This window comes from Sciurus carolinensis, chromosome 8 (assembly GCF_902686445.1).
Source record: "Sciurus carolinensis chromosome 8, mSciCar1.2, whole genome shotgun sequence".
Lineage (NCBI taxonomy): Eukaryota > Metazoa > Chordata > Mammalia > Rodentia > Sciuridae > Sciurus > Sciurus carolinensis.
In genome coordinates, this window is record NC_062220.1 from 137,807,767 (window position 1) to 137,829,860 (window position 22,094).

General features: G+C 55.5%; 1 protein-coding gene across 1 annotated transcript in view; it reads left to right on the forward strand.

The window, feature by feature from the left end:
• The window catches only part of LOC124991529 (dynein axonemal heavy chain 10-like), an 87,859-nt gene that overhangs the window by 27,134 nt on the left and 38,631 nt on the right, over positions 1-22,094 (forward strand). The window contains 15 exon segments of the mRNA XM_047562194.1: positions 587-856; positions 948-1,131; positions 3,747-3,881; positions 4,462-4,614; positions 6,224-6,412; positions 7,805-7,951; positions 8,930-9,121; positions 11,016-11,134; positions 12,461-12,619; positions 13,980-14,115; positions 15,993-16,115; positions 17,244-17,378; positions 17,651-17,867; positions 18,753-18,872; positions 19,759-19,904. Coding sequence (XP_047418150.1) covers positions 587-856; positions 948-1,131; positions 3,747-3,881; positions 4,462-4,614; positions 6,224-6,412; positions 7,805-7,951; positions 8,930-9,121; positions 11,016-11,134; positions 12,461-12,619; positions 13,980-14,115; positions 15,993-16,115; positions 17,244-17,378; positions 17,651-17,867; positions 18,753-18,872; positions 19,759-19,904 — 2,425 coding nt within the window.

Genomic DNA, 22,094 nt, shown 5'->3' on the forward strand with positions numbered 1-22,094 from the left:
TGGGCAGTGCTGCCCAGAGCGTCCTCAGGGTGGGACGGTGGGAGCGGTTTAACGGCCCGCTCGCCCGACTCCTGTGTGCTGCACAGTTGGCTCCCTTGAGCGGGCAGGGTGGCCCTCCAGTGCATCCCGCGCATGTCCACTGACCCGGAGGCAGGTCCGCGAGGGCCAGCCAACAGGTGCACAGTGACTGGTATCCACGGTGCCATTTTTGGAGAAGCAAGGCCAGCACCCTTCTCCCCACGTTTCCGGGTGACTCTGCGGGCGGATGAGGAGGAGCCAGGTGCTGGAACCCAGGAGGCTGCCGCAGGCCCCGGCGGAGTTTGTTAAATTCCTTGCTGGAATTAAAAAACTACAACGAAAAAATCTCTTGCAATAAACCCAGAACACAAGTGATTTGGAAAACCTCTGAAGAACTATTTTGAAAGTGCTCTGCATCTTTCCCGGCCGTCGGGAACCCCGAGGTTTTCCGGGCGGGTCTGTCTTGGCCTGGCACTTCCTGTGCCCTCTGGCAGGAGCCCCGTTCCCTTTCCTTGCCTGGGGCTTCTGCCTGGGCGGGCGCCAGCCGACGGGCGTCCTCTCTCCGCAGGGTGGACTGGATGCTCCTGTACCAGGGCATGGTGGTGCTGGCGGCCAGCCAGGTGTGGTGGACCTGGGAGGTGGAGGACGTCTTCCGCAAGGTGCAGGAAGGGGAGAAGCAGGCCATGAAGAACTACGGCCGGAAGATGCACCGGCAGATCGATGAGCTGGTGACGCGGATCACCATGCCGCTGGGCAGGAACGACCGCAAGAAGTACAACACGGTGCTCATCATCGACGTGCACGCCAGGGACATCGTGGACTCCTTCATCCGGGGCAGGTGGGTGCCTGGCCAGGGCCCCGGGCGCCCCCGGTCCCTCCCTGGCCCGCGCCCACCATCTACCCTCCTGCCCCTCGCCTGTCCCGCCCAGCATCCTGGAGGCCCGCGAGTTCGAGTGGGAGAGCCAGCTGCGCTTCTACTGGGACCGCGAGCCGGACCAGCTGCACATCCGCCAGTGCACGGGCACCTTCAGCTACGGCTACGAGTACATGGGCCTCAACGGGAGGCTGGTCATCACGCCCCTCACCGACCGCATCTACCTGACGCTCACCCAGGTGACTGCCGGCCGGCGGGCCTCCCGTGGCCTGCCTTTCCCTTCAGCAGACCACGGTGGTCCAGCGGTGGACGCGGGGAGGGGGCCTGGCGTCCACGTCTCGGAGACATGTTGTCACTGTGGGGTGTGGGCATGCCCGGGGTGCCCGCCCGGGGAGCCACCAGGATGTCATCAGGGGCCAGTCGCCCGCTGACTGCTTAGTCCTGGGGACATGGGTCCCAGGACAGTGGGGGGCGGGCAGGAGAGGTGCTCGGAAAAGCGCAGAGATGCCACGGGGGACGTGGGGGCCACGGGAAGGGACGGGCGGCGGGTGTGGCCCCGGCACAGGAGGTGATGCCCTGTCTGGGCAGGGACGCCCCACCTCGCACACAGCGCCCGAAGCTCGGGCTCCTCAGCAGTGACTCGGCGCCCGCCCTCCCCACGTCGCCTGGGGGGCTTGGGCAACGTGGGCCAGGGCGCCGCCCGCACTGCCCGCCACTGAAGTAGCCCCTCCTCCCCGCGAGCCCTGGGAGTCCGACCTCCAGGGAAGGGGACCGTGGGCCTGCCCGACAGGGTCCCCGCACGCTCACACACGCACTCACACTCACATGTGCCCACATCACGTGCAGCTCACAGGAACACACACTCGCACACACCCTCATTCTCTCCCTCACGCTCACACACACACTCACGCTCACATGTGCCCACATCACATGCAGCTCACAGGAACACACACTCGCACACTCACCCTCATTCTCTCCCTCACACTCACACACGCACTCACACTCACATGTGCCCACATCACATGCAGGCTCACAGGAACACACACTCGCACACTCACCCTCATTCTCTCCCTCACGCTCACACACGCACTCACACTAACGCTGAGACTCACACTAATACATACAATTCTCTCCCTCACACTCACACATGCACTCACACTCACATGTGCCCACATCACGTGCAGCTCACAGGAACACACACTCGCACACTCACCCTCATTCTCTCCCTCACGCTCACACATGCACTCACACTCACATGTGCCCACATCACATGCAGGCTCACAGGAACACACACTCGCACACTCACACATTCTTTCCCTCACACACACACACTCACACTAACGCTGAGACTCACACTCATACATACAATTCTCTCCCTCACACACTCACATTAACATTCAGACACTTGCACACTCACACAGTTCTCTCCCTTACACTCGCACTAACACTGAGACTCACACTCATACCTACAATTCTCTCTCTCACACACTCACACTAACATTGAGACACTCGCACACTCACACAGTTCTCTCCCTCACACTAACTCTGAGACTCACATTCATACAATTCTCTCCCTCACACACACTCACTTACACTAATACCGAGACTCACAATTCTCTCCCTCACACACACTCACCCTAACATTGAAACGCTCACATATTCACACATTCTCTGCCTCACCCTCACACATTTGTGCACTTGCACATGCACAATTCTTTCCCTCCCTCTCTCTCACACTCAGTCATACTCACACATTTGTACACACATTCACACATTCAATTCACATATACTCAGACTCAGACTCACACTCATACACACACTTGCAGACTCACACCTCTCCACCATACACTCACACACACTCACACACACTCACACTTTTACATATTCACACACACTTGTATCTCCCTCACACACTTGTACACTTGCACACTGACACATTCATTTCCTCACACTCACACATACACATTCTTTCCCTTACACACCCACACACACTCACAATTCTCTCCCTCACACATGCCTGCACATGCACACACACTCACACTCACACAGTTCTCTCCCTCACACTCACATACCTGCACACTCACACACTCACACATTCAGTCTCCCTCACACACACACACACACACACACACATACAATTCTCTCCCTCACACTCACTTGCCTGCACATGCTCACACACTCACACTCACACACTCAATTCTCTCCCTCACACTCACATGCCTGCACACTCACATACTCACACATTCACTCACACACTCACACAAAGTCACATCTCCTTCACACACACTTGCACACTCATATACATTCTCTCCCTCACACTCACATACCTGCACACTTACACACTCACACATTCACTCACATTCTCCCTCACACACACTCAGTTCTCTCCCTCACACTCACATGCTTGCACACCCACACAGACTCTCACACTCGCACACTCACAGTTCTCCCCCTCACACACGTACTCACATGCTCACGCTCACACGCACAGGAGGAGGCTCTTTTGGGTGCTGGTGCCCATGTTCTGGACGCTGCCTGGCCCGCGCTCTCTGCCTGTGCGTGGAGAGCCGGGAGGACAGGGTGGCTCCAAGCCTGATGGCCACGCTGTCCTGGTCTGAGCCTGAGGCCTGGCAGCACCGCGGGTAGGAGGCGCCGCCCAGCGCGGCACACGGCTGGGTTCTGCGGTGGCCTTTCGTCCCGCTGTCTTCAGTGGGCGAGGCGACGCTCCCAGCCCGGCCAGCCGACGCTGGCGTTAGCCTGCCTCTCACCTGTGCGTAGATTCCGCCTCTCGTCACAGCGATGAATCTGGAAATGATTCTCGGAAAACACGCGTTTTGCTTTTGGCCTTTAACAGGCCCTGTCCATGTACCTGGGAGGGGCCCCTGCTGGCCCTGCAGGTACCGGCAAGACGGAGACCACCAAGGACCTTGCCAAAGCCCTGGGCCTGCTCTGTGTCGTGACCAACTGTGGAGAAGGCATGGATTACAAGGTAAGGCCTTGCTGTCTCCTTGGTGCTGTCTTGTTCCGCAGAGAGCATTGCTCCCTGGTCATCCACGAGATGACCGGTGACTGCGGGAGAGTAGCCTAGAAACCCCTCACCTGCCGTCTCAGAGTAAAGCACACCTGCCTCGTGAGCAGCAGTGGAGCTGGGGTCCCCAGCTGGCTGCCGGCGTCAGTGAGGCGATGCAAACGAGAGGGACAACAGGGAGCGGTGGGGACTGAGGCCAAACGGAGAACCCGGCTCCAGGTCTAGAGGCTCCCTGTCCTGCTTCGGGTCATCTTCTCCACGTGGGAAGTCAGACCCACAGTTGCTAGAGTTCACAGTGTTTCAAGAGAAGTGAGAAATCTGGAGTTTCGCGGACAAAATAATCTCGATGTGTAAAATCCCAAGTGGGAGCTGGCCCGTGAGAGGCCTCGGCGTCTAGCCAGGGAGATCCGTGAGCCGAGTGGCTGGTGGGCCGCTTCCCGCCGATCGGGCCATCTTGTTGAATTTGGAAACCGTATCCATCCGGGCGTCCCTCAGTTTCAAAGGGGGAAACGGGGCTTGTCCTGTGTCTCTTGCGTCCCAGGCGGTGGGGAAGATCTTCTCCGGCCTGGCCCAGTGCGGGGCCTGGGGCTGCTTCGACGAGTTCAACCGGATCGACGCCTCTGTGCTGTCAGTCATCTCGTCTCAGATCCAGACCATCCGCAACGCCCTGATCCATCAGCTGGCCACGTTCCAGGTGAGCAGGGGCGGGCGCTGGGCGGGACCGGGATGGAAACCTGCTGCAGAGACCAGCCTTCCTGCAGGCGGAGCCTCGCCAGACTGGCCACGGCCTCGCCTTCTCCGGTCTGGGTGGCCATGTCCCGGGCTTGGAACGGCTTGCAGACACCGTCAGTCGGCAGTGCGGTTTCCCGGGTAAGCCGAGCGCACCCGTCAAGGCAGGCGCTGTCCCGAGTCCCAGGAGGCCCGACTTCAGAAGCTCACTCGGGTTGACGGCGCCTGCTGCCTGTGAGCTCGCAAAGTCCCGGCGTCGTCACCAGCAGGGCCGGGAAGGCTGTTATCCGAGTGGGAAGCAAAATTGAAAAGCAGAGTGTGTTGAGGAGTCACCCGCCCCTCCCGGCCAAGAGGTTCCAGACTCGCCTTTGAGAGCCTGCGACCCGCTGCGTCAGTGGGCTGGGTGAACGGGGCGCAGCGCGTCCCGTGGGATCTAGGCAGCGGGGCGGGGGCGGCTCTCTGTCCTGTCGCCTGCTGCCCCTGCTCTGCGGACACACCCCCCTGGACACCAGGGCACAAGCTCCCCTCCGCCTCCCCGGGACTCCCATACATGCACCCTTGAGCCCCTGCAGAGCCCCGGGGAGGCTGGGGCTCGAGGTCCTCCACCCTGCCGCCTCCCCCGGACCTCGGCGGGGCCCACTGTGGAGGAGCGTGTTCAGGGGCTCCCGCTACCAACTCTCAGGACTCCAGGGAGGGTTCTGGATAGGCTGGCTTTAAAATGTGCTCTGCGGAGCTTTAGGCTGGCCCCCCGCTCTGCGGGAGGGAAGTTCTACCTGCAGCACCTTTGGAAGCTGGGTTTCAAGGGCGGGCCCGTCCGTCTTTTCTAAAGAACCCCCTGGGCCTCAGGTGGGATGCTGGGGAACCCCAGCTTGGTGCTGATCTGGGGCGCAAGATCGTGGGCTCACTTTTGGGGGAGTCCGCGGTCCGCGGGCTGAGGTCCTGTTGATGGTGCAGCCTGCACCTCATAAAAATGAAAATTCCTGTTTCTGGCTGGTGGACATTTGAAAGAAAGAAACTAGTAAAATGTCAGTGGAGAGGAAATTCACGGAGAGACCGCTGGGACCCAGCCTGAGCTGGAGGAGACGTCTGCAGCTCACTGGGACCTGGGCAGCCGGAGGAATGAGGAGCATTCGTAGGAAAGGGTTGAGCTTCCCATTAGGCCTGCACCAGGGCTGGGCGGAGATGGAAACAGGAACAGGCAGAGGAAAGAGGAGTGGGAATTGGCCTCGGGTGACCTGTCACACAGGCTGCTTTCTTACATGTTGTTTCACTTATTGCTACAACCAAGCTGCCAGGTAGGTTGTATTCCTATTTTTTGGAAAGGGAAACAGGCTCAGAGAGGTCAGATGATCTTTGGGAGGTCACACAGCACCTCCATCAGCCTCAGCCTGCATACTTTCCCAGCCTGGCCTCCTTCAGTGCAGAGACCTGGGTTCAGAGAGTTTGGGGGTCAGTCAAGGCTCAAGGAGACAAATGGTGTCCACTCCTCATGACATGAAGATAAATAACCCGCTGACTATTTATCTGCTGGTGAGATGCCACGTAATGCCCTCCTTCCTCTCCCGTCTCCCTAGTTTGAAGGGCAGGAGATCACCCTGGACCCGCGGATGGGCATCTTCATCACCATGAACCCTGGTTACGCAGGCCGCACGGAGCTGCCCGAGTCGGTGAAGGCCCTGTTCCGGCCCGTGGTGGTCATTGTGCCTGACCTGCAGCAGATCTGCGAGATCATGCTGTTCTCCGAGGGCTTCCTGTGGGCCAAGGTGGGCGCCAGCCACGGCGGTTTGGCTTTGGGTTTCTCCCCTCCCCAGCTCCCCCCAAACTTTCAAATTTGGAATTATTTACATCTGAAAAGGGGACACAGTGGTCCCAGGGAACTCCCGGGTCCCCACACACCCGCAGGGCATTGTCAGAACCAGCAAAGGGGCCCAGGAGTGGAGCCGGGCACTCAGGGCAGACTGGAGCTGGACCGTCTGGTCACACATGTGACGGGAGCCGCCGTCACCACATGGGGACGTGGAGTGCCACTAGGCACCCCCTCCTACCCGCCACACTCCTCCTGGCCCTGTAACCCAGTCAGGGCAAGAACGTCCTGTATCTGGAGAAGACCACGTGAAACCCTTTGCGATGGGCTTCTGTCACTCAGCACAACATCCCTGAGAAGTGTGGCTTAAAACACGTCTGAAGGGATAAAAATCAGAGCAAGATACGCAATCGATAGGAGGTATACATACGTACCTCGCATGGTGTCTTCTTCACGCATGTGCCTTATGAGTACACCTAGCACTTAGCCTTTCTCAAAAGACGTGTGTGTGAGTGTGTAGATATCTTTTTTTTTTTTTTTTTTTTTTTAATGATATCAGGGATTGAACCTAGGGCCACTTCGCCGCTGAGCCACATCCCCAGCCCTTTTTTATTTTTTATTTTGAGACAGAGTCTTACTAGGTTGCTTAGGTTCTCACTAAATTTCTGAGACTGGTGATCCTCCTGCCTCAGCCTCCCAAGTCCCTGGGATTACAGGCGTGTGCCACCGTGCCCGCTTGTATATATTTTATGTAGATAGACTTACCTATCTGTCTTGTATAATATCCCCTTTCAAAACCTCTCTATCAAAGTATGCACACACATATTTCCAGAAGGTTCTGGAAAAGGTGCAGACGAGAGGCTACTTTTAACCTAAAGCATTGTTACATCGCTTTCCTGCAATGTTTTTTAAAGGCTCCCGCTGCTCATGAGGCCGTCAGGATTCTGAACTGGCAGGAGGAGACCTCCAGTTTGCTTTCATGACCCCAGTCCCCACCCCAGCCTTGGGGACAGTGGGCTTCATGCCTTGTGGGCGTGGTCCAGGTGGCTGACCGGTCCTCTGAACGGGCACAGAAGCAGCCTGGGTGTAGCTTAGGTCAGATCACAGCAGGCATCCTTCCGAGTGTGGTCTCGGGGCTGGGACCAAGCTCTGGATCCAGGCGGGGCCGATCTCGCCAGCCTGGGGGACAGCGGTCACTGGGGAGGCAGACGCTCCCTCGCTCTGAGGTGGAGGCCAGGGTGCCTGCTCAGGGGGGCTCCCTGTGCCTCTCTCACCTGGGGACGGTGGCGCTCTCTGGCTTTCTCCTCACCTCGGCCCGTATTTTTCTTTCTTCCTCGTCTTCTGCACGAAGACGCTGGCCAAGAAGATGACCGTCCTGTACAAGCTGGCCCGGGAGCAGCTGTCCAAACAGCATCACTACGACTTCGGGCTCCGAGCGCTCAAGTCGGTGCTGGTCATGGCCGGCGAGCTGAAGCGGGGCTCCTCGGACCTGCAGGAGGTGGGTGGAGGCTCCTGGTGGAGGCCGGAGGAGGGCCCGGGCCGGGAGGCGAGTTCTAGGTCTGGGGGGGCCCTTCCTTCCCTGTGTGGCCTCGCTGTGGCTGCCTGCCCACTGCATCACCTTCTAGTGGGACTTACTGTCTTAAGGTCAAGTTCATGTCCTCCCGCCAGTGCCTGAATCTACGGTGCTTTAGTAGCCATGGTGGATCTGTAGTTTCAGGGTGGCGGGGCAGCGGGGTGGCGGGGTGGCGGCGGGGCAAACCCTGCCCTCCGGAGGCTTGGGGGTGGGTCTTCCTGTTCATACGCCTTCCTAGTACCTGTTAGTGGGGTTCAGCGAGGTGTTCCCAGGCGCTCACGCAGAGCACTGATCAAGTCCAGCTGCGGCCTTTCCACCCCATTTTTTTCTTTGCAAAGGAAGCGGGAGAAACCGTCCCGTCTGCTAGGTGCGCGGCTCCTCCAAAGCCCTGGGCCGCTGTCTTCCTGGGCACCAGGCTCCCTGCTTCTCCAGCAGCCTCGCTCAGCCTGTTTTGCAGCTAGCTTTCATTTTTATGTAAAATTCGATATTTTATATTCCACTTTTATAGATTCCGTTTGCAGATTTTTATTTTCATATAAAATTTTGGAAAAAAAGGCACAAATTTAAGAGACATACTTTATGTTCTTTTTAAAAAACATATATATTTTTTAGTTGTTGATAGACCTTTCTTTTACTTATTTTTACGCGGTGCTGAGAATCGAACCCAGGGCCTCACACATGCCAGGCAAGCGTTCCGCCATGGAGCGCTTAAGAAACCGTGCACCTGGTAGGAAATGGCAGGTGACTTTAAATTCCTTGTAAAACCCGTGAGGGCGTTAAGAAACCGTGCAGACCGCGTGCAGCTCGTCTCGCCGTGTCGCATGTTGCGTGTGAGGTGCTCACGCGCTGCTCCCGTGAAGGGCCAGCGTGGCGAGCGGCCGAGGCCTCCTCTGCTCCTCTCAGGACGTGGTGCTCATGAGGGCCCTGCGAGACATGAACCTGCCCAAGTTCGTGTTTGAGGACGTGCCGCTCTTCCTGGGCCTGATCTCCGACCTGTTCCCGGGGCTGGACTGCCCTCGCGTCCGCTACCCCGACTTCAACGACGCCGTGGAGCAGGTGCTGACCGAGAGCGGCTACGAGCTGCTGCCGGTGCAGGTGAGCGGCCGCTGTGGCCTCCCCGCCCTTCCCCGCTTCCTCTGCGTCGTCCCACGTTCTTCCAAAAAAAGGGAAAAGAAGGTAAGATGGTTGCCAGGTAGGGCTGGCGCCCTGGTCACTCGCCTCGGTGGAAGCGCTGGCCAAACACACAGGACGACACTCGCTCTCGTCACCATCCTCAAGCGTACAGTTCCGCGGCAGTCGGGACAGCCACTTGGTTGTGGGACTGTCACCGTGGGACTGTCACCGTGGGACCGTCACCAGCTCCACTGCACGCCCCGCCCCTCCCGGCCTTCCCGGGAACCGCCATTCTACCGTGTCTCTGTGAACTTGCGACTCTGGCGACTGCACCCCAGGGACATCATGGAGCTCTGGCCTTCTGTCTGGCTTCTGTCACCGGGCGAGACGTTCCGAGTTCGTCGGGCGGTCGCTTGGGGGACGCGTCCCGCCTAAGGCTGGAAGCGTTTCACGGCGTTGCCTGCGCAGTGACAGCGGTGGCTGAGGTGTTTCCTCTGGGGGCTCAGAGTGCTCCCCCCACCAGAGACACACTGCGGAAGACGAAGTGAGATGCTTCGGGGTCGCAGGGCAGGACCTGAGCACCGGCGGCCTGCGAGGGGGCGTGTCCTCGTCAAGCCCACGCACCTGGTCAGGGTTCCGAGGAGTGAGTCCAAGTCCCAGGCTGCAGGGCAGGTGGCTCCCCCGCGGAGCCCCTGGGGCGTCGGGTTACCCAGAGGTCCCCGGCCACCTGCCGTGGATGGACGCTCTCTGCGCCTTTCTGATTCTGATTCTCTCCGTGAGTGGTTGTGTGAAAAGGCGTGTTTCGTGGCCGCAGTGTAAAACGACGGGGCCGCTTTGGAGAGCCGTCGGGCAGTTCCTCCACAGATCCTGCGAGAACCCTCAGGCCCTGCGGTTCTGCCCCCCGCGCAGACCCAAGGGAAGGACAATGTCTCCCGCGAGACTCGGTCACGAATGCTCCAAGCAGCGTCCCTCAGGGGGCCCAAAGCAGACACGGCGCGGGGTCCGCCGTCCGCCAGGCAGACGAACAAGCTGCGGCCCGGCTGTGCTGCGGGACGCGCTTCAGCCACGGGGAGCAGGGAGCGCTGGCCTCTGGGTCGAGAGTGGATCTGGAGCTCCCCCAGACTCCTGTGCTGCAGGCTTGGTCCCCTGAGCAGCGGCGTTCAAGGTGGCCTTTGGGAAGTGGCCGGGTGGAGAGGGCACTGACCTTTTTGCTGGATTCGCCCACTGTGGATTCACCGCTGAGTGGACTGTCGGGAGGTGGTGGAAACTAGCCGACGGGCCTCCGTGGAGCAGGCGGGTCACTGGGGCGTGCTCCGCAAGGGTGTACGTCTCCTCAGCCCCTTCCTCCCTCTCTGCTTCCCAGCTGCCACCATCTGGCACTTGGCTCTGCCATGCCTTTCCATAGAGACCTCCTGCCTCGCCACAGGCCGGAACCGATGGAGCCCGTCAACCATGGGCCAAAACCTCTAAAACCACGAGGAGAGAGAAATCTTTCCTCCTTTAAGCTGTTTCCCTCAGGTATTTTGTCAGTGATGCAAACCTGACTCACACGCTGTGCTGCGAAGTCACAGACCCTGAAGATGCAGTGCCAGGCGGCTGGCGGCCACGTGTTGCCTGATTCCACTGGTGTGGAATGTCCAGTCGGCACATCACAGGGACAGAAGCCAGTGTGGTGTTTGAGGGGCTGGAGGAGGGGGCACAGGACGGGGAGAGGTGGCTGATAGATGGGGGGTGTTCTCACACTGATGGTCCTGACGGCTGCACACTCTGCAAACAGACCAGGAACTCCCGAACCGCATGCCGTAAGTGCGCGAATCGCTCTCAGGAGGACCCCCGTAAGCGTGTGTTTAACCAGCTGCCTATGTTTGTCCCCCAGGTGGACAAAGTGGTCCAGATGTACGAGACCATGCTCACCCGCCACACCACCATGATCGTGGGGCCCACGGGAGGGGGCAAGTCCGTGGTCATCAACGCTCTGTGTCAGGCCCAGACCAAGTGAGTAACCCCCACCCCCGAGGACCCGCACCTGGTTGCCGGGACAGTTTGGTGGGAAATGTTTGGTGACTGTGTTACCTAGACCCACCTTGAGCTCCAGTTTCCTCTTTGGGGGAAATTGGTCTTCATGCCCCTTCAACCTCACTATCTTTGATTCATTGCTGACTTAGTGAACATATTTTAGGATGCAAAATAGGGGCCTTTTGTGCGTCAGTGAACGATCTTATTTGCGAAGTGAGAATTTCACAAGCTCTCTTATAAGGATATTTTGTGACTTAACGTAAGACAGACCACTTGGCGTTCAGATTGCTCCTTTAAGTAAGTCGGGACCCTTGATCGGGTGATGCTGCCCTGGTGTCGGAGTGACCAGAGAATGGATGTCACCTTCCCGGATGCCCTGTGCCCACCAGGCCTGCAGGAGCAATTGCCTGAGGAAGCCATCTGTCCCTCCTGCGTGGAATGTCCTCAGGGTGGTCAGGGAGTCGAGGGCCTTCCACGGAGAGTGGATGTTCTGACTTCTGAAATGGATGCTAAGATTCCAGCAAAAATTCTAGATCGAGCCAAGTCACCTTTGTGACTTCTAAGGTCCCTAGAAGTCCTGGAAAGAGGAACAATTAAGTCAGTGTCGTTTCTTCTTATTTCTTTGTATGTTTCACATGAGGAGATGGGGGACGGGGGCTTCCGGATTCTAAGTGGTCTGTGCCTCAGTCATTCTGTATTTCACTCCTCAGTGAGTTCACCGTTAGGTCATTTATGGATCTGTCCTAGGCATATATGCAGAGGTCACATGCTATGTGTGTTTTTAGTTAACTATGAACCGTGGACGGTGTGAAGTTCAGTTCTCTTGAGGTGGCTGAACCACGGGGCATGGTGGGGATTTCACTAGATAAGGAAGCGCCCTGTCCGGTGGATCTGCAGTCATCGGCACAGCCAGTGTCCTGTAAATAAGGAGGACTGAACCCCACTAGTTCAGAGGGCCTGTGACGCAATCCTGGATGACAGTGTTGTCTCCGGTACACCTTTAGTTTTGAATGGTCACGTAAACACAGCACACGCATGCACCTGTCCTACGCCTGAAAGTCAGCTTCGTGCTGTGCCCCTGGGGTCTCCCTGGTGCCGGGGCCATGTGTTTGGTGAAACGTGGCCCCTTTACATTAAGTGTAACCGTGAAAAGTGAACAGGAAGCCTGGCTGGAGAGTGTGTATGGGTCACATCTTCAATTTCGAATTGGATTCAAAGCATCTAATTCCTCAGGTGGGCAACGCGGGTAGTTTTCCTCGTGTTTTGTTGGCCCGAGCCGTGGCTGAAACCTCTCCTTTGGTTTAGGCTTGGGCTGATGACCAAGTTGTACATCCTGAACCCCAAAGCCATGAGTGTCATAGAACTCTATGGCATTCTGGACCCCAACACCCGAGACTGGACGGACGGGGTGCTGTCCAGCATCTTCAGGGAGATCAACAAACCAACGGATAAGAAGGAGCGGAAGTGAGTACCCTTGGGCGCCGGCAGGAACCTGGGGCTGGTGTTGTTAGCTGGACAGCACAGACGCTGGCAAGACTGAGCACATCCCGGGGCTTCAGGCCTGGACTCCAGCGGGCTGAGAGACAGATCCCACAGCTCTGCTTATACGGCACGGCGCCATCTTGGAGCTTTTAATGTTTGGCCTCAGCTGGCCTTCAGCAGTGCCATGTGGTAGGCCCTGGGTTTGTCCCAGTTCAGCCTGGAGAAAACCAAGGCCGAGAGAAGGCAAGAAATGTCCCCATGGTCACGGATTTGAGTCTGGGCGGTGTGACTCTTGAGTCCCCAAAGTAGCCGCCAGGGCAGGCTGAGTCCAGGCCAGGTGAGTCCAGGAAAGAAGGCAGAAGAGCGCCAAGGACAGTGCTGGAAGCCCCTGTGATCTACTGCTTTCCTGCCTGTGGACCTGGTGGGTAGTGTCCTGTTCACCTCTCCACCCCTGCTGGGAGGGACACAGGAGGCCAAGGTGGGAACCTCAGGAATGCTTCCAATTTGATATTCCAGTCAAATCCCATTAATCATTTCTTAAAAACTTCACGATATTCCATCATATACATACATACCATGATTTCTTTGAAGAAGAATGAAATTCTGGCATTTGCTGGTGAATGAATGGAGTTGGAGAATATCACGCTAAGTGAAATAAGCCAAAGCAAGAAACCAAAGGCGGAATGTTTTCTCTGATACGTGGAAGCTAATTCACAATAAGAGCGGGGGAAGGGAAGAATAGAGTTACTTTCTATTGGGTAGAGGGGAGTGCAGGGAGGGGAAGGGGTGTGGGGGAAGGAATGATAGTGAGTGAGGCAGACATTATCACCTCATGTACGTGTGTGACTGCGTGACCCATGTGATCCTGCAACACGTACGATCTGAGAAATGAGAGATCACACTCCATCTATGTATGAGCTACTGAGATGTGTAAATGCATTCTGCTGTCATGGACAACTCATTAGAACAAACAAAATTTAAAAATTTAAAAAAACCAAACCTCACAATAAGAAGAGATAGAGCCCCGGCCGCGACCCTTCCAACCTCTCTTTGGCGCTTCTCCCTGGACTCTGGACCAAGTCGGGAGGTCACACAGAGTTCAGCTATCTTGTCTTGGTGGCATCCTTTAGAGTTCCTCAGGGAACCCTTATCTTTCAGGACCTCGATGTCCTGGAAGTTTCCGGAACTGCTCTTCGACAGAAGGGTCTCGGTTTGGGTTCGTCAGGTCAGGTGCCGTCTGGTTCCCAGATTCGGGCTGCGCCCCCGGACGGCAGTGCCGCGGGAGCCGGGCCGGCCGCCGGCATTCCCTCAGGGGCGCGGCGTGGGTCTTGGGTTGCTGCAGGTACATCTTGTTCGACGGCGACGTGGACGCCCTGTGGGTGGAGAACATGAACTCTGTGATGGACGACAACAAGCTGCTGACCTTGGCCAATGGGGAGCGCATTCGGCTCCAGGCCCACTGCGCTCTGCTCTTTGAGGCAAGTGAAGGTGTAAACAGCCTCCAACACGAATCTCTCATGAGAATTTAGAAGTTCGCTGCAGTGTGGATGCACGTAGAGGGTTATGAAAACGCAGAGCTTGTGACTAGCACACTCCGTTCCTTACCGACGCCTGTGCCCCCTCTTTATTCCCGGGCGATTGCTTCTGCTTGTTTTATCCTCGGGTCAGCGAGCGTCAGGGTGGGCCTGCTGCTTCTCCTTCCCCATCATCTCTTGATTGAATCCCACCAGCTAACCGTCTCCACTCAGAATAGTATATTGCCTAATTGATTGACAGCAAATGGTGTTTACATTATTATGAATATGGAAATATTTACTGCAGCGTCAACTAGTGTCATTATGTTTACTGGTTTGTAAATGTAATTGAACACAGGGGTGCTCTGTCAATGAACTCTATCCCAAGCCCATTTTTAAAAAAATATTTTATTTTGAGACAGGGTTTCACTAAATGACCCAGGTTGGCCTTGAACTTGTGATCCTCCTGCCTCCAGCCTCCTGAGTTGCTGGGACTAGAGGTGTGTGCCTCTTTGCCTGGCCATTTACTGGATTTTTGTTTGTTGGTTGGTTTGTTTGTCTTTTTGATTTTGCAGTGCTGGGGATCAAACGCAGGGCCTTGTGCATGCTAGGCAAGTGTTCTACCACTGAGCCATGTCCACAGCCCCACTTACTATTTTTTAGAGCTGTTTGTGTTGTGTGGTATTTGTAATTGCCTTCCTTTTTCTCTCATCTGCCTCTATCTTATCCTTGGTTGTTTTTTTCACTTTCTCTCATATCAAGTATTCTGTTGCACTCCCTTTCCCCCTACTACTAATCTCCGAGGCCTCCATCTCTTGCTTACAGTACAAGCAGTTTCACAGCTATGGTCCTGGGATTTGCATTTACCCCAGCTTCATGTCAACATTGCTCCTAACAGAGAAACAACATGTATCCCATTTGTTTACAATAAAACAATAAAAAAAAAAAAAAACATTGCTCCTATCTTGGCCTGAGAAACTTGGCAGTGCATTAGTATTTATGGACATCATCATCTAATTGGTTGACCCAAGTGTATTTTTTTCAAAGAAAGAGACAGGTTTAGCTGGGCATGGTGGCAGACCCCTGTAGTCCCAGGAGGCGGAGGCAGGAGAATCACAACTTTGAGGCCAGCCTCAGCAACTTAGTGAGGCCCTAAGCAATTTAGTGAGATCCTGTCTCAGAGAGAGAGAGGGAGAGAGAGAGAGAGAGAGAGAGAGAGAGAGAGAGAGAGAGAGAGAGAGAAAGATAGAGATTTTTTAAAATTGCTGGTTTAACTGTATTTTTAAAGTTTTGTACTACCCTATCTCAACAATGCTTAAAAAAATTAGAAGGAAAATGGTATTAATTTCTAGGTGGTGGGCTTTGGATAACTTATTTTCTTCTTTATAATTTTCCATTTTTGTCAGAACTCTACAAGCACATTTATTTTTATAGTATTTTATGGTAAGGGAAAATTTTAAAAGGTATTACATCAGAGATGTATAACCTCACCATAAACTAAGTGTTCAATTAAAAACCTCAGGAAAGCTGTATTAACTTGGGTGTGACATGGGTCTTATACAGTTGTAAAAACTTTGCACGAGAAGACACCCTTAAACATCTACCCAAGCCCAGTGTGGTGGCACACGCCTGTAATCCCAGAGGCTTGGGAGGCTGACACAGGAGGATTGCAAATTCAAAGCCAGCCTCAGCAATTTAGCAAGGCCCTGAGCAACTCGGCAAGGCCCTGTCTCTAAATAAAATACAGCAAAGTGCTAGGGAGGTGGCTCAGGGGTTGAGTGCCCCTGAACACCTGTCCAGTTGTTGCTAGCACAGACACGGGTGATCTTCTCTCTCTCCAGGTTGGAGATTTGCAGTATGCGTCCCCAGCGACCGTGTCTCGGTGTGGAATGGTTTATGTAGATCCTAAAAACTTGAAATATCAACCGTACTGGAAAAAATGGGTTCATCAAATACAAAACAAGGTGAAATTATTTCTGCAGTAACCTCACGGTTATCAGCATTGGTGGTCAGCTGGGAGGGGTGTGTGTCCTGCAAGGCCTTGTCTTTGACCTGCTCATGTCCTCGAGCGCAGGTCAGATGAAAACATGGCGGCCGTCCTCCTGAGATCTCAGACGGTCCTCCCCGGTGGGATGGGTGATGGTTCTGAGGGTCTAGACCACCTGAGGGGCTGGAAAGCCTTTCTCACAAAGGGGTAGATGACGAATGGTTTAGGTTTGGAGGGCTACTCAGCTCTGTCGTGGCACAGAGACAGCCAGACACAGCGCCTACGAAAGGACACGAGTGTGAGCCTAGAGAAAGAAGTTCACTGACGAAAACAGGTGGCATGGTCCAGACACGCGCAGTTATGAGAGGCAGGAGCTGCCCGGTTCTGTCCTGCTGCTCCGTTGGAGGCGTGAGGGACCTGCTTGTCACGTGATGGAGCTCTGACGTTTCCGGTGGGCCTCCAGCCAGGTGATGGGTCACCAGACTGCTCAGAAGGTGTATTGTCTTAAGAGTGGGCTTCGCTGAAAGGTGCAGAGATGGATGTGACCGTCACGTACAGCGTGTGGCCCGCCCACACCCAGGACACCAGGACCACCTCCTCCAAGGTGGCCTGAGTGGATCTCTAGAAGGGCCATGAGACGGATGGTGAATCGGAAGCCAGGACCCGATTCCCCCAGAGAAGGGAAGGCCCAGGGAGCCATTTTGAGGCCCCGTCATCTGGGAGAGAGTTCCTGGGGCTCCGTCCAGCCCCTGGTGATCATGTGCCTTGGTAGGGACGGAGTCTCTGCTGCTTTCTACTCTCTGCTGGATGACGGGTCAGGCCACTGGAACTCTGTGATGACAGGCCTCTTTTCTGTCAGACGGGAACTTATATCTCGTCTCCGTCACTCCCAGGGCGGAAGCAGCCCCTACGGCAGCAGCGGGAGATGGAGGTGCCTCCCGCAGGACTGTCTCTCTGCCAGTGGGGGGCTGTTACCCAGGCTCCCTCGCCGACCACGCTCACCATTCCGTACAGATTCCTCACCCTTCTTCAGACAGGGAAAACTTCCCGCGAACTTCCATTCAGTAGTCAGCGCTTGCGAGTGCTCTGGGATTCTCTCTCGCAGGGGGAGCAGAGATATTTAGACAGCCTCTTTGAGAAGTACGTGCCCTACCTCATGGACGTGATCGTGGAGGGGATCGTGGACGGGAGACAGGGAGAGAAGCTGAAGACCATAGTGCCTCAGACAGACCTAAACATGGTAAGAGGCCATAGCTGCAGCCAGCAGAGTCTCCCCGTAAGACGGGCCCACGGGGGGCTTTTAAGGGGAGCAGAGATGCCCGAGGGGTCCACCGTCGCGTGCCGATGGGGTACTTTTGCTCTTGTGACCTGGCCTTGCCAAGACAGTGGACTCCATCTGTCTGGACCAACATGGCGGGCGTACATTCCCACGGCCCTGGATCCCAGGGTCTCAGGGCTGGAATGACCCGGGGGTGGCGTGCAGGGGCTGAGCTCGGTGTTTGGGTGAGCCAGGTGGCCCAGCTAGCCAAGATGCTGGACGCCCTCCTTGAGGGGGAGGTCGAGGACCCCGACCTGCTGGAGTGCTTCTTCCTGGAGGCGCTGTACTGCTCCCTGGGTGCCTCGCTGCTGGAGGACGGCAGGGTCAAGTTCGACGAGAGCGTCAAGCGCATCGCCTCCCTGCCCACTGCCGACTCGGAGGAGTCCTGGGCCAGACCCGGGGAGTTGCCAGGTGAGACCTGAGTGCCGCTTGCCCCCCCCCCCCCGGCTCCCAGACGCCCAGAGCTGGCTCCCTGGGTCCCCGCCTCCGTGGAGAAGCGCGGAGGTCACCCCAGGAGGCCGGGGCACCGGCTGCGGCCCCTTCGGGCTTTTCTCCTCCTCTGGGCCCCCGTCTGTCTGAGGCGCCACAGCCTGATTCACCTGCGGTGCTGCTGAGCATGGGCACTGCGGTCAGTCACGGTGGGTCTTCAGGGTGCTCGCGGAATCACAGTCCTATTAAGGGTCTAGGTTTTTCACAAAAACCGCACATTCTCAAAGAAGTACAGAGTTTTGTATTGGCAGGGTCCCCGGGGAAGGGGTCTGAGAGGGGGCTTCTTTTAGGGGTGGGTTTGCAGAGCACCCCTGTGATCGATGATCACGGCGAAGGGCGGTGAGACGGGCAGGGCTGAGGCTCCCCGGCTTGGGTGGCACCTGATGCCCCTCATGGCTCTTCCCTGCACCGTCTAGGTCAGACGCTGGGTCAGCCGTCCTACCCAGACGTCCCACCCAGACGTCCCCTACTGCAGAAATCAGCACCTCTGCACTGCTATTTCCCCATGCCTGACCCGCCACCCCTGTAAGGGTGGGGACCATGCCCCTCCACTGTGGTCCCCGGGAAGGGTCTCAGAAGGTTCCTGTCCAGTGAACAGGTTAGAACACTCAGCGTTGGACCGGCGAGCAAGCCACATTAGCTCAAAGCACTTGCTGAGTGTCTGTCTCGTGAAGGGACGGCACTTGGGTGCCCACTGTGGTATCGGACAGGGGAACCAGCAGGATTAGTTCATCGGGGGCACAGGCTGGAAGGGATCCCACGTTCCCCTGTCCAGGATCAAAGTGACACGAACCCTCGCCCCTGCAGGCCAGCTGCCAACTTTGTATGAATTCCATTTCGATACCAAACGGGGCCTGTGGATTCCATGGAGCAAGTTGGTTCCAGAGTATGTTCACGACCACGAGAGGAAATTCATCGACATCCTGGGTAAGCAAGAGCCACGCCTTTGCGACCTTCCTCCTGGGAGGAAGTGAGAAGGGTCCTGTGGCCTTGCTGGCCCCCTGAGTCCACCCAGGGAGCTGGTTGAGAGGAACTGAGGCGAGAGGGGAGCCAGGGGCCTCCTGAGAGGTGGCGCCTTGGATGCTGGCTCTGCACACTTCAGTCCCTGCAGAGAGGTGTGCTCTGGCTTCGTCTCACGTTTCCTCAGCGCCCCAGCCCGTGGAGCTGTGGGGAGCCCACCCAGGACAGGGGAGCGGCCCAGCGGGGTCCTGTAAACAGCGCGTCGTGAACCGCTGGCGTCCACACCCGAGGCCGTATCTCAAGTTCACTGGCTGGCTGGCCAGATAGGGTGTGGACTGAATCGCCCCACAGAACGTGCCCGCAGAGCGAGGCATCCCCGCCCCTGGAGCCCGCGGGGTGAAGTCTGCCAGCTGGCCGTGGGCGGGCTGGACCTGCCGTGGGGGCTGCTGTCTCTTCAGAGGGCGTCCTAGGTCAGGGCAGGTCCTGCGGGAGGGCGGGTGTGCCCCAGGGCAGCGGGAGGTTGTTCTCAGCACCTGAGTCACAGACCTCGGGCGGAGCTCCAGACGGTTTGGGCGCTCTCGTCCCCGACAGCGGCGACGCTGGCCCGCTGTGTCAAGTTCTGCACTTAACATGGGTGATGCTGCAGTAGTTGTGCCCCAGTGAAGCCAAGAGAGGATGATTGCTGGGGTAGCGACTTCTCACATGTCACCCGCCACACACCTTCTTGAGGTCACAGCCTGGCTTCTGCCGATGGTTTTTACGGGATTTACGGCATTCTGTGACACTTCCGTGTGGCCACCCCCGCCCCCCAGCACGGAGCTCCGCTGATGTGTCTTCCATTTGTATCTTGTAGTTCACACGGTGGATACGACCCGCACCACCTGGATACTGGAACAAATGGTTAAAATTAAGCAGCCTGTTATTTTTGTTGGTGAATCTGGCACCTCTAAGACAGCCACAACCCAGAACTTCCTGAAACATCTCAATGAAGACACTAATGTGAGCTGTGGTTTGTATTAGTTATCTAGTGCCATGTAACAAATTGCCCAGCACACAACCACTTAGTGCAGCCAACGCTGATCTCTTCCCGGGTTCTGTGGTGGAGAGTCCAGCGGTGGCTCAGCTGGGCGGCCCTGGTTCAGGTTCTCTCGTGAGGCTGCAGTCAAGCTGTTGGCTGGACTGAGGCAGGAGGACGCCCTTTCAGGATGCCACTTGATGTGGATGGAGGCTGGAGGCCTCAGTTCCTTGCTGTGTGGACCTCTCCAAGGGCCACTTGAATGTGCTTCTCTTAGACTCGTTGCTTTATCAAAATACCCAAGACCAGGGAATTTATTTATTTATTTTTAATTTTTTACATTTTTAAAAATATTTTTTATTTTTACAGACACATTTTGATTCATTGTACACAAGTGGGATACAACTTTTCATTTCTATTGTACACAATGTATATTCACACCATTCATGCAATCATACATATATAGGGAAATACTGTTTCATTCTACTATTTTTCCATTCCCACCCCCTCCCACCCCCTTTTCCTCTACATCCTCCAAAGTTCCTTCATTCTTCTCTTCCCCCCGCTAATCCGCATCGTTATATATTGTCATGTACTTATCAGAGAAAACATTGGGCCTTTGGTTTTTTGGGCTTGGCTTATTTCACTAAGCATTATTTTCCAACTTCATCCATTTACCAGCAAATGCCATAATTTTATTGTTCTTTATGGCTGAGTAATATTCCATTGTGTATATATACCACAGTTTCTTTATCCATTCGTCAATTGAAGGGCATCTAGGTTGGTTCCACAATCTAGCTATTGTGAATTGAGCTGCTATGAACATTGATGTGGCTTCATCACTGTAGTATGCTGATTTTAAGTCCTTTGAGTATAAACCAAGGAGTGGGATAGCTGGGTCAAATGGTGGGTCCATTCCAAGCTTTCTGAGGAATCTCCATACTGCTTTCCAGAGTGGCTGCACCCATTTGCAACTCCGCCAGCAACGTATGAGTGTGCCTTTTTCCCTATATCCTCACCAACACTTATTATTTTCTGTGTTCTTGATAATAGCCATTCTTATTGGAGTTAGATGAAATCTTAGGGTGGTTTTAATTTGCATTTCTCTAATTATCAGGGATGCTGAGCACTTTTTCATATATTTGTTGATCACCTGTAGATCTTCTTCTGTGAAGTGTCTGCCCATTTCCTTAGCCCATTTATTAATTGGGTTCTTTGTATTTTGGGTGTAAGGTTTTTTAAGTTCTTTATAAACTATGGAGATGAGTGCTTTGTCAGAAGTGTGTGTGGAAAAGATTTTCTCCCACTCTGTAGGCTCTCTTTCCACATTGTTGATTGTTTCCTGTGCTGGGAAAAAACTTTTTAGTTCAAATCCATCCCATTTGTTGATTCTTATCTTTATTTCTTGTGCTATGGGGGTCGTGTTAAGGAAGTCTGGTCCTAAGCCAACGTGATGGAGATTCGGGCCAACTTTTTCTTCTATTTGGTGCAGGGTCTCAGGTCTAATTCCTAGATCCTTGATCCATTTTGAGTTGAGTTTTGTACAGGGTGAGAGATAGGGGCTTAGTTTCATTTTACTGCATATGGATTTCCAGTTTACCAGGAAATTTATGAAGAAGATAAGTTATTCGGTTCAGTTTGGATGCTGGGAAGTCCAGGGCGTGGTGCCAGCAGAACACGGGCCTTCTTACCACACAGTAGTGTGGCAGAGGGTAGCAATGACGAGACAGGGTAGGTCTGCCAAGAAAGCTCATGTAGAGAAAAAGAAAAAAAGGTGCTTCCTTCACAACCTGTGACCCTTTAATCCACGAGGGTTCTGCCTTTGGGATCCCCTGGCCTCCCGAAGGCCCCACTCCCAAGTCTCATTAACGCCCGAATCCCACGCGCTTCCCACATGTGAACTCCGGGGCACATGGAGACCAGAGCAGGGCTGGTGACGCGCATTGGGCTCCAGAGCGAAAGCCCAGGACAGGCGGCAAAGCGGCAGCTGGGCCGTCCTGGCGGTTACAAGCCTCGCCTCTGTCCTGTTGTGTGGGTCAGACTGAGTGCCCCGACCCAGGGAGGCAGGCAGCCCTCGGGCCGTGGACACCTGGAGGCCAGCCCCGGGCACCGAGTTGGAGGCTGGTCGTCACGTCTTCGTCATCCCTTCCTGGTTTCTAGAGCTTGCTCTTTCC